Source organism: Oncorhynchus mykiss, chromosome 23 (assembly GCF_057628025.1).
Source record: "Oncorhynchus mykiss isolate SJ-2025 chromosome 23, ASM5762802v1, whole genome shotgun sequence".
In the NCBI taxonomy this organism is placed as follows: Eukaryota; Metazoa; Chordata; class Actinopteri; order Salmoniformes; family Salmonidae; genus Oncorhynchus; species Oncorhynchus mykiss.
This window is the reverse complement of record NC_143044.1, coordinates 35,593,596-35,607,500: the sequence shown is the minus strand read 5'-3', so window position 1 is coordinate 35,607,500 and position 13,905 is coordinate 35,593,596. Positions and strand designations below refer to the sequence as shown.

Below are 13,905 nucleotides of genomic sequence, written 5' to 3'. Positions count from 1 at the left end.
GTGTGTGTGTGTGTGTGTGTGTGTGTGTGTGTGTGTGTGTGTGTGTGTGTGTGTGTGTGTGTGTGTGTGTGTGTGTGTGTGTGTGCATGTGTTTCATCAGACTATGAATGACTGTGTCATCGTGTGTTACTGATCACAGTGCCAGTGGCGGGATGCTGGCTCAGGCCTTTTGGCTGCATCCCAGATGGCACCCTATTCCCTTATAGTGCACTACTTTTGACCAGTGACCATACCACCTGTAGGGCTCTGGTCAAAAGTAGTGCACTATATAGGGAATAGGGTGCCATCTGGGATGCTCCCATCTCTCTTAGTTATATTTGGCAGTGGGTAGTAACTGTGTTGTAGCTACCATATACTGAGTGCCACGCATTATGTTTAGATCAAGAAGCAAATGTTGTCACTATCGTCTGAAATGTCACAGGAGACAGGATACAATAATTATATTCATACCTGGAATATGCCTTCTGCCTTTGATGGTTTCCCATTCCCAGATGGTTGTTGCTGAGCAACCTGTACAATTTGTGAGTGACTTTTAAAAAGGGGCAATCTGCAGTTGCTACATCCCTATTTGGACTTAAAAATAAATTATATGTATTGATTCTTGAAGAATATAACTTAAAAATGCCTCATTAGCTCAGTTTAATTGTTGTACCCCATCAGAACCCCAAATATATTTTTGTTTTACTCACCCCATCCCTCAGCTTTTTACTGAAACAGTGGAGAATGCTTTGATATTATTTCAACTGCAGATTGCACCTTTAACTGGTACGATGAGAGGTGAACCCATCCCTTAGTGCTAACTATACCTAGATGTTTTATTGGCATGAGCAGTCTATTCCAGCACCTCAATATCGCCCTTCCTAAACTTCACATCCCCTTCTATCCCCTCCACCTTTCTCCCTCCTTCCTCCCCATCAACCCCCTCCTCCCATACCCCGTACAAGGCCACATGGCTGAAATTATCTGTGAAGGAGAGTGGCTGCCACATGTCTGCCAGGCCTGTGGTAGTTCACTTACACCATTATTACAGTAGCTTAGGTAAGGGCCTTGAGAACACCCTCCTCTTACCATCTCTTCCACCCTTTCTTCCTTACTACCCCATTTTCCCTTCCTATGGCCTCCATCCACCACCATCTTCTCCTGGGTTCAACCCACATAGCTGCCACTGCCTGCAATTCTATAATGCCACCATTACAGTATCTTTAGGTGAGGGCCTTGAGCCTCCTATACCTCCTCCCTCCTGTAATAGTAAATGTTGTGGTGCTTCTGTCAAATGTGTTTCATGTCGTCTACTGATTGAAAGAGTCTGTCTATCAGCGCTGCCGATGTCCCATTATAGCACCATGCCTGCTCCACTTCCTCATTGATCTACCTGCCATTAGGAACCACTACTCACTGGGAGTCTGGGCTGCATATCCACTTATGCTGCACAGAAGTTAACACACTTGAATAATGCAACACGGCATGTAGAGATGTTGAAACGGCTAATTACTGTTCCTGAAACAGTACAGGCTAGAACATTACAATGCAATACCGGTAGCTTCTAGCTTTGTAGGCCAAGTTTCCTTGCTAGCTCACAGCTGAAGCCAACATCAGTTCACAACCCTAGTACCTTATTTGTGATAATATGCAAACCATAATGCAAAATATTGCTGATTGTCACCAAAAAACTTTATTCATTTGATTATTCTCACCCACATCGCATCTCTCCCAGACAAGATCATCTTTGCTTCAGCCTTGAAAGGACTTTGTGTGTGAATGAGGTCATGGGTCTCAAAGAAACAGCGCACACTTTTATAAAAGAAGAATTGCTTCTTCTATGCAAATGTTGTTGATCAGTACAATAAAATAAGTCCCAATTGAAAGGTACATTTTTTTTCATCTGTAGCCTCATGAAATCACAGAAAACAAGCTCAATAACTCAATGCATGCACACACTCCTATTGAATATGCATTCACCTGCATTGTGAATAGGGCTAGGCTATTGTCACGTCCTGACCTTAATTCCTTTTTTATGTTTCTATTTTAGTTTGGTCAGGACGTGAGTTGGGGTGGGCATTCTATATTTTTGTATTTCGGTGTTTGGCCAGGTATGGTTCCCAATCAGAGGCAGCTGGCTATTGTTGTCTCTGGTTGAGAACCATACTTAGGCAGCCTGTTTTCCCACTGTGATTGGTGGGTAGTTGTTTTCTGTCTTTGTATTAGTTACCAGACGGAACTGTTTAGGTTGTTCTTTTGTTTACTTTGTATTGTGGTGTTCAGTTCAGTTTAATAAAATGACGAACACTTACCACGCTGCATATTGGTCCGATCCTTCCTACTCTTCATCAGAAGAGGAGGACAACCATTACAGCTACATCTTGATTTACCCAGTTTATCAATAGAGACTTTCCATTCAAATTAATGATTACCATTATGTTGTTATGTAGTTAGATTGGTAAAAAAAAACATGATATTGAACTCAAAAGATCCGTCTGGATCAAGTGCCATTCTGTGACTAATTCGAATTCATATTATCGTTCTGGTATCGTTTTGGTATCAAGTATGGTATCAAGTATTGTGATGGTATTGAGTATTGTGATACTGAACCTGGTTTCGGTTTTGAAGTAAAAATGATTGTATTGTGACAACACAAATACATACCATACGAAATGAAACATATCATACAAAATGGAGGGAGACAGATTTACTTTTACTAGTTTACATCTAGTCCAGGTTGCCCCATCCATGGCCCTCTCGTCCCACATGTCTGCCACAGCCAGGCCTGCGGTACTAATAGCTCAAACTCCATGATTGCTGTAGTTTTAGGTAAGGCCTTGAGCCAGTTAACTTTTCTGCTGACTAGATCCACGAAATGGGGGAGCCCTGAGGAAAACAGGAGAAGAAGAGAATTTGGGATGCAGAGAGAGAGAGAGAGAGAGAGAGAGAGAGAGAGAGAGAGATTGAGAGAGAGAGAGAGAGAGAGAGAGAGAGAGAGAGAGAGAGAGAGGTCCACTCATCAACCAAGAATTCACAAAATGGGACAAACGCAATTGAGACTGTATGCATAATTCTGCAAAAATATCCTTCATGTATAAAGCAAAACCCCAAATAATGCATGCAGAGCAGAATTAGGACTACTCCCGCTAATTATCCAAATTCAGAAAATAACTGCTAAATTCTACAACCACCTTAAAGTAAGTGATACCCACACATTCCACCACAAAGCCCTAACCTGCTGAGAGACCTAGAGAAGAGTCCCCTCAGCCAGCTGGTTCTGGGGCTATGTTCCCAAACACAAACAGACCCCACAGAGCCCCAGGACAGCAACACAATTAGACCCAACCAAATTATGAGAAAACTAAAAGAAGAAAACAAAAATCAAGCAAAACACAGAAAAACTAGAATGCTATCTGGCCTTGAGTACAGAGTTGTAGAATACTTGACCACAGTGACTGATCCAAAATTAATAAAATCCTTGAATATGTACAGCATTGCTATTGAGAGAGGCCGCCGTAGGCAGACCTGGCTCTCAAGAGAAGACAAGCTATGTGCACTACGCCCACAAAATGAGGTAGAAACTAAGCTGCACTTCCTAAACTCCTGCGAAAAAAGTTAGAGACATATTTCCCACAGATCACAAAGAATTTGAAACAAATCAAACATTGATAAACTCCCATCCCCCTGGGCACACACTGGTTGAATCAACATTGTTTCTATATCATTTCAATGAAATGACATTGAACCAACGTGGAATAGATGTTGAATAGATGTTGAATTGACGTCTGTGCCCAGTAGGATATCTGTTAGGCGAAATACCGCAACGTGCAATCACAGCAGCAAGATTGCTCTATCCAATGAAATCAAACAAATTGTAGGAGTGGGACGCTCCCATCCTTCAAAAAAGGAACAGGGGCGTCCAGTAGCACCAGGACTGTAGGCTATCAGAGGGCCACGCACTGTTTCCTGGGTTAGATAAATGTATTGTAGTCATTCATTCAGTGTTATACAAAAGAAAAGCTTGTTGCCTGACCAAGAGGGAGAACACACGCACAATCTTGCACAATCTTGCACAAAGTAGTGCACTATAAGGGAATAGGGTGCCATCTGGGATGCAGGCAAAAGGCCTGAGCCAGCATCCCGCCACTGGCACTGTGATCAGTAACACACGATGACACAGTCATTCATAGTCTGATGAAACACATGCACACACACACACACACACACACACACACACACACACACACACACACACACACACACACACACACACACACACACACACACACACACACACACACACACACACACACACACACACACACACATACACACAGGGAGCATGATGGCAATGGTTGTAAAGTGTGCTAGTGTGCTTTTGATCCTTGCAAGATCTGTGTGTGTGGGTGCGTGGTCTGCTTGTGTGCGTGAGTGCATTAGTTCAGCCACAGGAGTGGGCATGCATCGCAATGGCTCTGCCTAGGGATTACTCTACTCTCTACTCCACGTATCACTCTGAAGACACTCCCTACTCCTGTCTAACCCTCCACACTGAACCATCGCCTCAGGTTTACATTGTGTACAATACCTCATACCGTAGACGGAACAGAGAAATGAAAGGAGCAGCTCTCCTTGAGGTATGGCGACATTGAAAATATGAAGGGCTCACACTGGCTGAAATTCAAGTGTTTTGTGGAAATGTGAGCGACTTCATGTAATCCGTGTCATGGGCTACTAATAGCTTACTACACAACATACACTTAGTATTATTTTTTTTATAGCTACAGTATACAGTATACATATCTCCCTGGCATAATACATCATTTAAAGTCTGGCATTCTCTGGATTTATGGGTCTGTCAAGACAACTGGGAACTCTGAAAAAAACAAGGTTGAATCATGACGTCAGTTATCTTCAGGTCGGAGCTCTAGAAAGAGGCCCGAGGTCCCGACTTGGAATTCTGAGTTGGATGACCGTTCAAAGTCTGAGATTTCCCAGTTCCGAGTTTCCAGTTGGATTGACAGCATGGCAAATGATCAAGGTGTTGAATGTTTATCCTTTTAAGCAAGGAAAGAGACCCTTAAACGCAGACTTGGACCACACACCCACTTCACTGAATAGCAGGCTAGTGACTGTTTGCAGCGCTTGCGGTTAGCCACTGATTCCTTCCAAACCACTCATTGTTGATTTGTATCTTCATATGACAAGGATTTGCCAGTAGATTGTCGAAGTGATTCATGATGATGAAGTCAGCCTGCAGGTGCCCGGCCCGCTAGAGCGTGATGAGCCAAGTGAAGCTGGATGGGCACTTCTAATGTAACTCTATGGCAGCACCCAAGGGGCTTGAATTTTCGAGCTCTCCCCATAGATTTTGCAGTGACGTAGTGTCTCCATGAGTGACAGAACACTGAGCCAGTCACGGCACAACTAGAGAACATTACCAACCCGTACGCTGTGTATTTTCCGCGGGCTGCCCCACCACAGCAGAAAGCACTGAGCTAGGCTGAAACACCTGCATTTTGGAGCTGCCTTACTCAAGAAAGCAAAAAAGAGACCATGTTTGTATGGAAGTTTATTAACTCAATTAGCATTTTTAAACACTGTTTGCAAACTGATACGTGACATGTATTAATGCCAAAATAACATGTAAAACCTGTGAATGTTGCCACTGGATGAGAGAGAGAGAGAGAGAAAGAGAGAGAGAGAGAGAGAGAGAGAGAGAGAGAGAGAGAGAGAGAGAGAGAGCAAGGAAGAGGGAGATGGAGATTGAGAGAAAGAGAGAGGGAAAGAGGGAGAGAGAGAGAGATGGAGAGAAAGAGAGAGGGAAAGAGGGAGAGAGAGGACATTGGCATACATCATTTATAAATGTCATTGGGAGACTATTTTAGTCCAAAGTGAGCTCTGACGAAGGCCTTGAGGTCGATACGTAAAGTTTAGTAAAGAGCAGTGATACAAGCAAGAGCAGTATGCAGGTTTCTTCTTTCTTCTCATCTTATTCAATTATTACCATGCACCTGCAACAAAGATAGATCAGATGTGTGAGTGCCTTTTGAATATTGAGTCCAATGTGATTCAATTCCTTTCCTACTTCTCAAGGGTTCCATCTGTGTGTAAATGTCCCCATGAGCCTTATACTCAGTGATCCTCAAGGGTTCTTTTGGAAGGCTGATGGTTCTATGTGGAACCATATTGACTCAAAGAACCCTTTGAGTTCTTCAATGGTTCTTCACAGTTCACAAAAGGGTTCTTTGTTGTTTTAGTGATAATTCAAATGTAGGGGAGGTGGCTTATTCAAATATTTTGGGGTATGGTTTGCTCACAGCTCTTTTTGTGCAACCTTGAGTGACAGTTTCATTCCAATTTTCGAAGGTGTTGTGTTCTGATATCACATGTTATATCTGACTGTGGTCAGTAATGGTGTTTTGTGAAAGACTTGTGTATGGCCTTGTGTCAATTAGGAGCGGTTGATTTTTATCATTCGGTGGTTATCAACTCTCTCCTCAGGGACCCCCAGCTGTTCCAGAGGAAGCTCACTCGATTCAGTTAACACAATAACAGCTATGGAGTTTAAACAATATAACATGGGTGTCAAACAGACTCCATGGAGGACCTCATGTCTGCTGTTTTCTGTTTTCTGTTTTCTCCTTTCAATTAAGAGCTAGACAACCAGGTGAGGGGAGTTCTTTACTAATCAATTACCTTAATTATCAATCAAGTCCAAGGGAGAACCCACACTCAGCCCTCTGTGGAATGAGTTTGACACATGGGTTCTAAAGGATCTACAAATAACTTTTGAGATTTAGAATGGTTCTATAAAGAACCTTTCTCGATAAATGTTATATAAAGAACCATAAAAAAAGGTTCTATATAGCCCCAAAAGGGTTGTGACCATAGCGGAACCATTTTTGTGCTATATATAACTTTTTTTTATGGTTCTTTATAGAACCTTAGGAAAGGGTTATTTATAGCACCATACAGGTTCCATTTAGAACTTTATGACCATGGTTCTTTATATAAAATGTTTTTTTATTTAGCACCAAAAAGAGTTCCGCTATAGTTACCAACCAAATAACCCCTCTCGGGTATTATTTAGAACCATTGTTTTTTGGGTGTGTAAATGCTGCAGTCCTTGGTCATCAGGACTGTAACTACCCAGTGATAGGCCTAACCCAGTATGACACTACTACACTGCAGTATCAGTAGATAGTGGTTTGTGAAATTGCAGGGTGTGATTTTCTCTCTCTTGTTTTCTTCACCAGATAACGATGTGACTACAGAAGAGGACACTGAGGATGGACAGAAGGCAGGAGGTTAGTGCCCATGACGGTTTCAGACTTCTGTTCTTTTCACCTTGTGAGATGCAATTACACATTGAGTGTAGGTTATATGTGCACGTGTTGGAGATATGTAACAGCAGTAAAACCTAAAGGAAACACACTCACACTATGGTTGGAAAATACCAGTTTTAGCCTTTTGACCTATGTCAGCGCGTTTACATTTATATATGAATTTTCAGTACTCTGACTAAGGTTAGAATTCTGAAATGTTAGCATAATTAAAGAGTGAGAGAGAGAGAGAGAGAGACAGAGAGAGAGAGAGAGAGAGAGAGAGAGACAGAGAGAGAGAGAGAGAGAGAGAGAGAGAGAGAGAGAGAGAGAGAGAGATCAGGGATAACGCTTCACAAGTAAACCTGTGAAAATCCTAACACATTTATTTGACACATTCAAGGTGCGGGTAGGTAAGGGGTGGGAGATTGTGTCTGTCACAAAATGAAATGTTCGTTCATTGGTGACAGACACAATTCCAGCAGTGACAAAATCAGTGGTAAAAATACCAGGTACACTCTTAGAAAAAAAGGTGCTATCTAGAACCTAAAAGGGCCCTTCGGCTGTCCCCATAGGAGAACAGTTATTGGTTCCAGGTAGAACCCTTTTGGTTTCATAGAGGGTTCTACGTGGAAACCAAAATGGTTCTATCTGGAACCAAAATGGGTTTTACCTGAAACCGAAAATTATTATCCTATGGGGACAGACGAAGAACCCTTCTGAAAACCTTTTCTCTAAGAGTGCATTGTTCATTTTCTTATCGATGAAACATTCAAGCACAATACAGTTTTCTCTTCCCAACACAAAAATCGATTACGAACAGAGTGCGCTAAGTTTTGTATACTTGACCCTTTCTTAAAGTTTTTTCAAAATTGTGTTGTTTATAAAGGAGTGCAAGGGCGAATTGAGTTATTGCACACACGCACCCCTCACGTCGTAAGCGTTCGCTAATGCAAATACATAGTAAAACATGCCAATAGCATCTCACTAGATTGTGCTTGACTCTGCCCACTACGCTTAATTTGATCCCATTGGATACGACGCCAATGATACATCTTTGGTTAGTTATCAGTATCTTTGGCGGAGCTGTGTTGTGGCCAAAACATCACTAGTACACACAGTAGCACACAAACACACACTGCCAGGAAGTGCAGAAAGTTTTGCATTGCTTTGCAATCTACTTGACACCATGGCTGGAACTTAGAGATAAAGTAGCTACCAAGATCCAACTATTGACATTTTGCCTCCGTGTCGTGCGAATCCTTTAAATAAATATGGACCCCCCCACATACCTGTGCCCCTGCACATTGACTTGGTACCAGTACCCCCTGGATATAGCGTCATTATCAATTTTTGATTGTGTTCCTTAAAAAAAATATATATATTTTTAACTTTATTTTATTTAGTAAATCTTTTTTTAACTCTGTTTTCTTAAAATTGCATTATTTGTTAAGGGCTTGTAAGTAAGCATTTCACGTTAAAGTTGTACACCTGTTGTATTCAGCGCATGTGACAAATACATTTTGATAAGATTTGATTTGACAGAATTCAAAATGGGTTTGTGTAAATCCTAAATTGCTGATGTATTGTTTGAAAGGCGTAAACACGAGAGTCTGTCAAATACAGTGCATTTGGAAAGTATTCACATTTTGTTATGTTACAGCCTTATTCTAAAATGTATTAAATCGTTTTTTCCCTCATCAATCTACATACAATACCCAATAATGACAAAGTAAAAACAGGTTTTTAGAAATATTTCCAAATGTATAAAACAACAACAACTGAAATATCACATGTACATACTGTAAGTATTCAGACTGTTTACTCAGTACTTTGAAGCACCTTTGGCAGCGATTACAGCCTTGAGTCTTCTTTGGTATGTCGCTACAAGCTTGGCACACCTGTATTTGAGGAGTTTCTCCCATTCTTCTCTGAAGATCCTCTCAAATTCTGTCAGGTTAGATGGGGAGCGTCACTGCACAGCTATTTTCAGGTCTCTCCAGAGATGTTCGATCGAGTTCAAGTCCGGGCTCTGGCTGGGCCACTCAAGGACATTCAGAGACTTGTCCCGAAACCACTCCTGCGTTGTCTTGGCTGTTGTCCTGTTGGAAGGTGAAACTTTGCCCCAGTCTGAGATCCTGAGCACTCTGGAGCAGGTTTTCATCAAGGATCTCACTGTACTTTACTCTGTTCATCTTTCCCTCGATTCTGACTAATCTCCCAATCCTTGCCGCTGAAAAACATCCCCACACCATGACTTTGCCACCACCGTGCCATGTTTAACCAGGACTTGATGCTTGTCATTAATGCCAAAGAGTTCAATCTTGGTTTCATCAGACCAGAGAATCTTGTTTGTCATGGTCTGAGAGTACTTAGGTGCCTTTTGGCCTAAACTCCAAGCGGGCTGTCATGTGCCTTTTACTAAGGAGTGGCTTCCGTCTGGCCACTCTACCATAAAGGCCTGATTGGTGCAGTGCTGCAGAGATTATTGTCCTTCTGGAAGGTTCTCCCATCTCCACAGAGGAACTCTGGAGCTCTGTCAGATGGTTCCAAACTTCTTCCATTTAAGAATGACGGAGGCCACTCTGTTCTTGGGGACCTCCAATGCTGCAGACATTTTTTGGTACCCTTCCCCAGATCTGTGCCTCGACACAATCCTGTCTCGGAGCTCTACATACAATTCCTTTAACCTCATGGCTTGATTTTTGCTCTGACATGCACTGTCAACTGAAGGACCTGAAGGACAGGCATGTGCTTTTCCAAATCATGTCAAATCAATTGAATTTACCACAGTTGGACTCCAGTCAAGTTGTAGAAACATCTCAAGGATGATAAATGGAAACTGGATGCACCTGAGCTCAATTTCGAGTCTCGTAGCAAAGTGTGAATACTTATGTAAATAAGGTAAAAACCTGTTTTCGCTTTGTTATTATGGGGTATTGTGTGTAGATTACTGAGAAAAAAAATCATATTTAATCCATTTTAGAATAAGGCTATAACGTAGCAAAATGTGGGAAAAGGAAATGGGTCTGAATACTTTCCGAAGGCACTGTAGTTTATCTGGAATGAACAGATGCTGCCTCTACAGACAGAGAAGTGCTTGCTGTCTATATTTGAGAGGGAAGAGAAAGTTTACAGCATGTGGTATATGTGAACTTCTGGTAAGTTGCTTCATGAAGTCTATCATTGAATACCGGTCTAGGCCCATATAAGCTCTAGAGCTCTGAACTTACCTTGTATAGCCTGTCTGTTGTTGTCATGCAACCAATCGAACCAGTGCTACTACCACCTCTACAGTAGTTGACTTGTAGATCTCGTGAACACCATCCACTACATGTGCAGCCAAATAAGCACAGTGAGCGAGAGAGAGAGAGAGAGAGAGAGAGAGAGTCTGACTGACTGACTGACTGACTGACTTTTGGTTTTATTGTCTGTCTCAGGAAGTGTTTTTAGATTATATTGTAGTGAGATGTGGCACACCAGCCATGTGCTATCCTTCAATTCACCCAAACACTTTTAGATGTGGGCCCCGAACTGTGTGCTATCCATCTATCCACCCAAACACCTTTACATGTGGGCCTCCAACTGTGTGCTATCCTTTTATCCACCCAAACACCTTTAGATGTGGGCCTCCAACTGTGTGCTATCCTTTTATCCACCCAAACACCTTTAGATGTGAGATAAACTGTATGCTATCCATCTATCCACCCAAACACCTTTAGATGTGGGATGAACTGTATGCTATCCATCTATCCACCCAAACACCTTTCGATGTGGGATGAACTGTATGCTATCCATCTATCCACCCAAACACCTTTAGATGTGGGATGAACTGTATGCTATCCATCTATCCACCCAAACACTTTTAGATGTGGGCCCCCAACCATGTGCTATCCATCTATCCACCCAAACAACTTTAGATGTGGGATGAACTATGTGCTATCCATCTATCCACCCAAACACTTTTAGATGTGGACACCCAACCGTGTGCTATCCTTCTATCCACCCAAACACCTATAGATGTGGGCACCCAACTGTGTGCTATCCTTCTATCCACCCAAACACCTTTAGATGTGGGCACCCAACTGTGTGCTATCCATCTATCCACCCAAACACCTTTAGATGTGAGATGAACTGTGTGCTATCCTTTTATCCACCCAAACACCTTTAGATGTGGGCACGCAACAGTGTGCTATCCTTCTATCCACCCAAACACCTATAGATGTTGGCACACAACTGTGTGCTATCCTTCTATCCCCCCAAACACCTATAGATGTGGGCACCCAACTGTCTGCTTTCCTTCTATCCACCCAAACACCTTTAGATGTGGGCACCCAACTGTGTGCTATCCATCTATCCACCCAAACACCTTTAGCTGTGAGATGAACTGTGTGCTATCCTTCTATCCACCCACACACCTTCAGATGTGGGCACCCAACTGTGTGCTATCCTTCTATCCACCCAAACACCTTTAGATGTGGGCACCCAACTGTGTGCTATCCTTTTACCCACCCAAACACCTTTAGATGTGGGCACCCAACTGTGTGCTATCCTTCTATCCACCCAAACACCTTTAGATGTGGGCCCCCAACTGTGTGCTATCCTTCTATCCACCCAAACACCTTTAGATGTGGGCACCCAACTGTGTGCTATCCTTCTATCCACCCAAACACCTTTAGATGTGGGCCCCCAACTGTGTGCTATCCTTCTATCCACCCAAACACCTATAGATGTGGGCACCCAACTGTGTGCTATCCTTCTATCCACCCAAACACCTTTAGATGTGGGCACCCAACTGTGTGCTATCCTTCTATCCACCAAACACCTTTAGATGTGGGCACACAACTGTGTGCTATTCTTCTATCCACCCAAACACCTTTATATGTGGGCACCCAACTGGGTGCTATCCTTCTATCCACCCAAACACCTTTAGATGTGGGCACCCAACTGTGTGGTATCCTTCTATCCACCCAAACACCTTTAGATGTGGGCACCCAACTGTGCGCTATCCATCTATCCACCCAAACACCTTTAGATGTGAGATGAACTGTGTGCTATCCTTTTATCCACCCAAACACCTTTAGATGTGTGCACCCAACTGTGTGCTTTCCTTCTATCCACCCAAATACCTTTAGATGTGGGCACCCAACTGTGTGCTATCCATCTATCCACCCAAACACCTTTAGATGTGAGATGAACTGTGTGCTATCCTTTTATCCACCCAAACACCTTTAGATGTGGGCACACAACTGTGTGCTATCCTTCTATCCACCCACACACCTTTAGATGTGGGCACCCAACTGTGTGCTATCCTTCTATCCACCCAAACACCTTTAGATGTGGGCACCCAACTGTGTGCTATCCTTTTATCCACCCAAACACCTTTAGATGTGGGCACCCAACTGTGTGCTTTCCTTCTATCCACCCAAATACCTTTAGATGTGGGCACCCAACTGTGTGCTATCCATCTATCCACCCAAACACCTTTAGATGTGAGATTAACTGTGTGCTATCCTTTTATCCACCCAAACACCTTTAGATGTGGGCACACAACTGTGTGCTATCCTTCTATCCACCCACACACCTTTAGATGTGGGCACCCAACTGTGTGCTATCCTTCTATCCACCCAAACACCATTAGATGTGGGCACCCAACTGTGTGCTATCCTTCTATCCACCCAAACACCTATAGATGTGGGCACCCAACTGTGTGCTATCCTTTTATCCACTCAAACACCTTTAGATGTGGGCCCCCAACTGTGTGCTATCCTTCTATCCACCCAAACACCTTTAGATGTGGGCCCACAACTGTGTGCTATCCTTCTATCCACCCAAACACCTTTAGATGTTGGCACACAACTGTGTGCTATCCTTCTATCTACCCAAACACCTTTAGATGTGGGCCTCCAACTGTGTGCTATCCTTCTATCCACCCAAACACCTTTCGATGTGGGCCTCCAACTGTGTGCTATCCTTCTATCCACCCAAACACCTATAGATGTGGGCACCCAACTGTGTGCTATCCTTTTATCCACCCAAACACCTTTAGATGTGGGCACCCAACTGTGTTGTATCCATCTATCCACCCAAAGACTTTTAGATGTGAGATGAACTGTGTGCTATCCTTTTATCCACCAAAACACCTTCAGATGTGGGCACCCAACTGTCTGCTTTCCTTCTATCCACCCAAACACCTTTAGATGTGGGCACCCAACGGTGTGCTATCCATCTATCCACCCAAACACCTTTAGATGTGGGCACCCAACTGTGTGGTATCCTTTTATCCACCCAAACACCTTTAGATGTGGGCACCCAACTGTGTGCTCTCCTTTTATCCAACCAAACACCTTTAGATGTGGGATGAACTATGTGCTATCCTTCTATCCACCCAACCACCTATAGATGTGGGCACCCAACTGTGTGCTATCCATCTATCCACCCAAACACCTTTCGATGTGGGCACCCAGCTGTGTGCTATCCTTCTATCCACCCACACACCTTTAGATGTGGGCACCCAACTGTGTGCTATCCTTCTATCCACCCACACACCTTTAGATGTGGGCACCCAACTGTGTGCTATCCTTCTATCCACCCAAACACC

The 13,905-nt window shown here is 43.2% G+C and overlaps 1 protein-coding gene across 2 annotated transcripts in view; it reads left to right on the top strand.

Moving 5' to 3' along the window:
- macrod2 (mono-ADP ribosylhydrolase 2) overlaps positions 1 to 13,905 on the top strand; it is a 1,220,194-nt gene that overhangs the window by 1,129,439 nt on the left and 76,850 nt on the right. For both annotated transcript variants that reach the window (XM_036960544.2, XM_036960545.2), the window contains exon 10: positions 7,239 to 7,289. In XM_036960544.2, the coding sequence (XP_036816439.2) occupies positions 7,239 to 7,289 (51 nt within the window). The remainder of the gene's footprint in view (positions 1 to 7,238; positions 7,290 to 13,905) is intronic.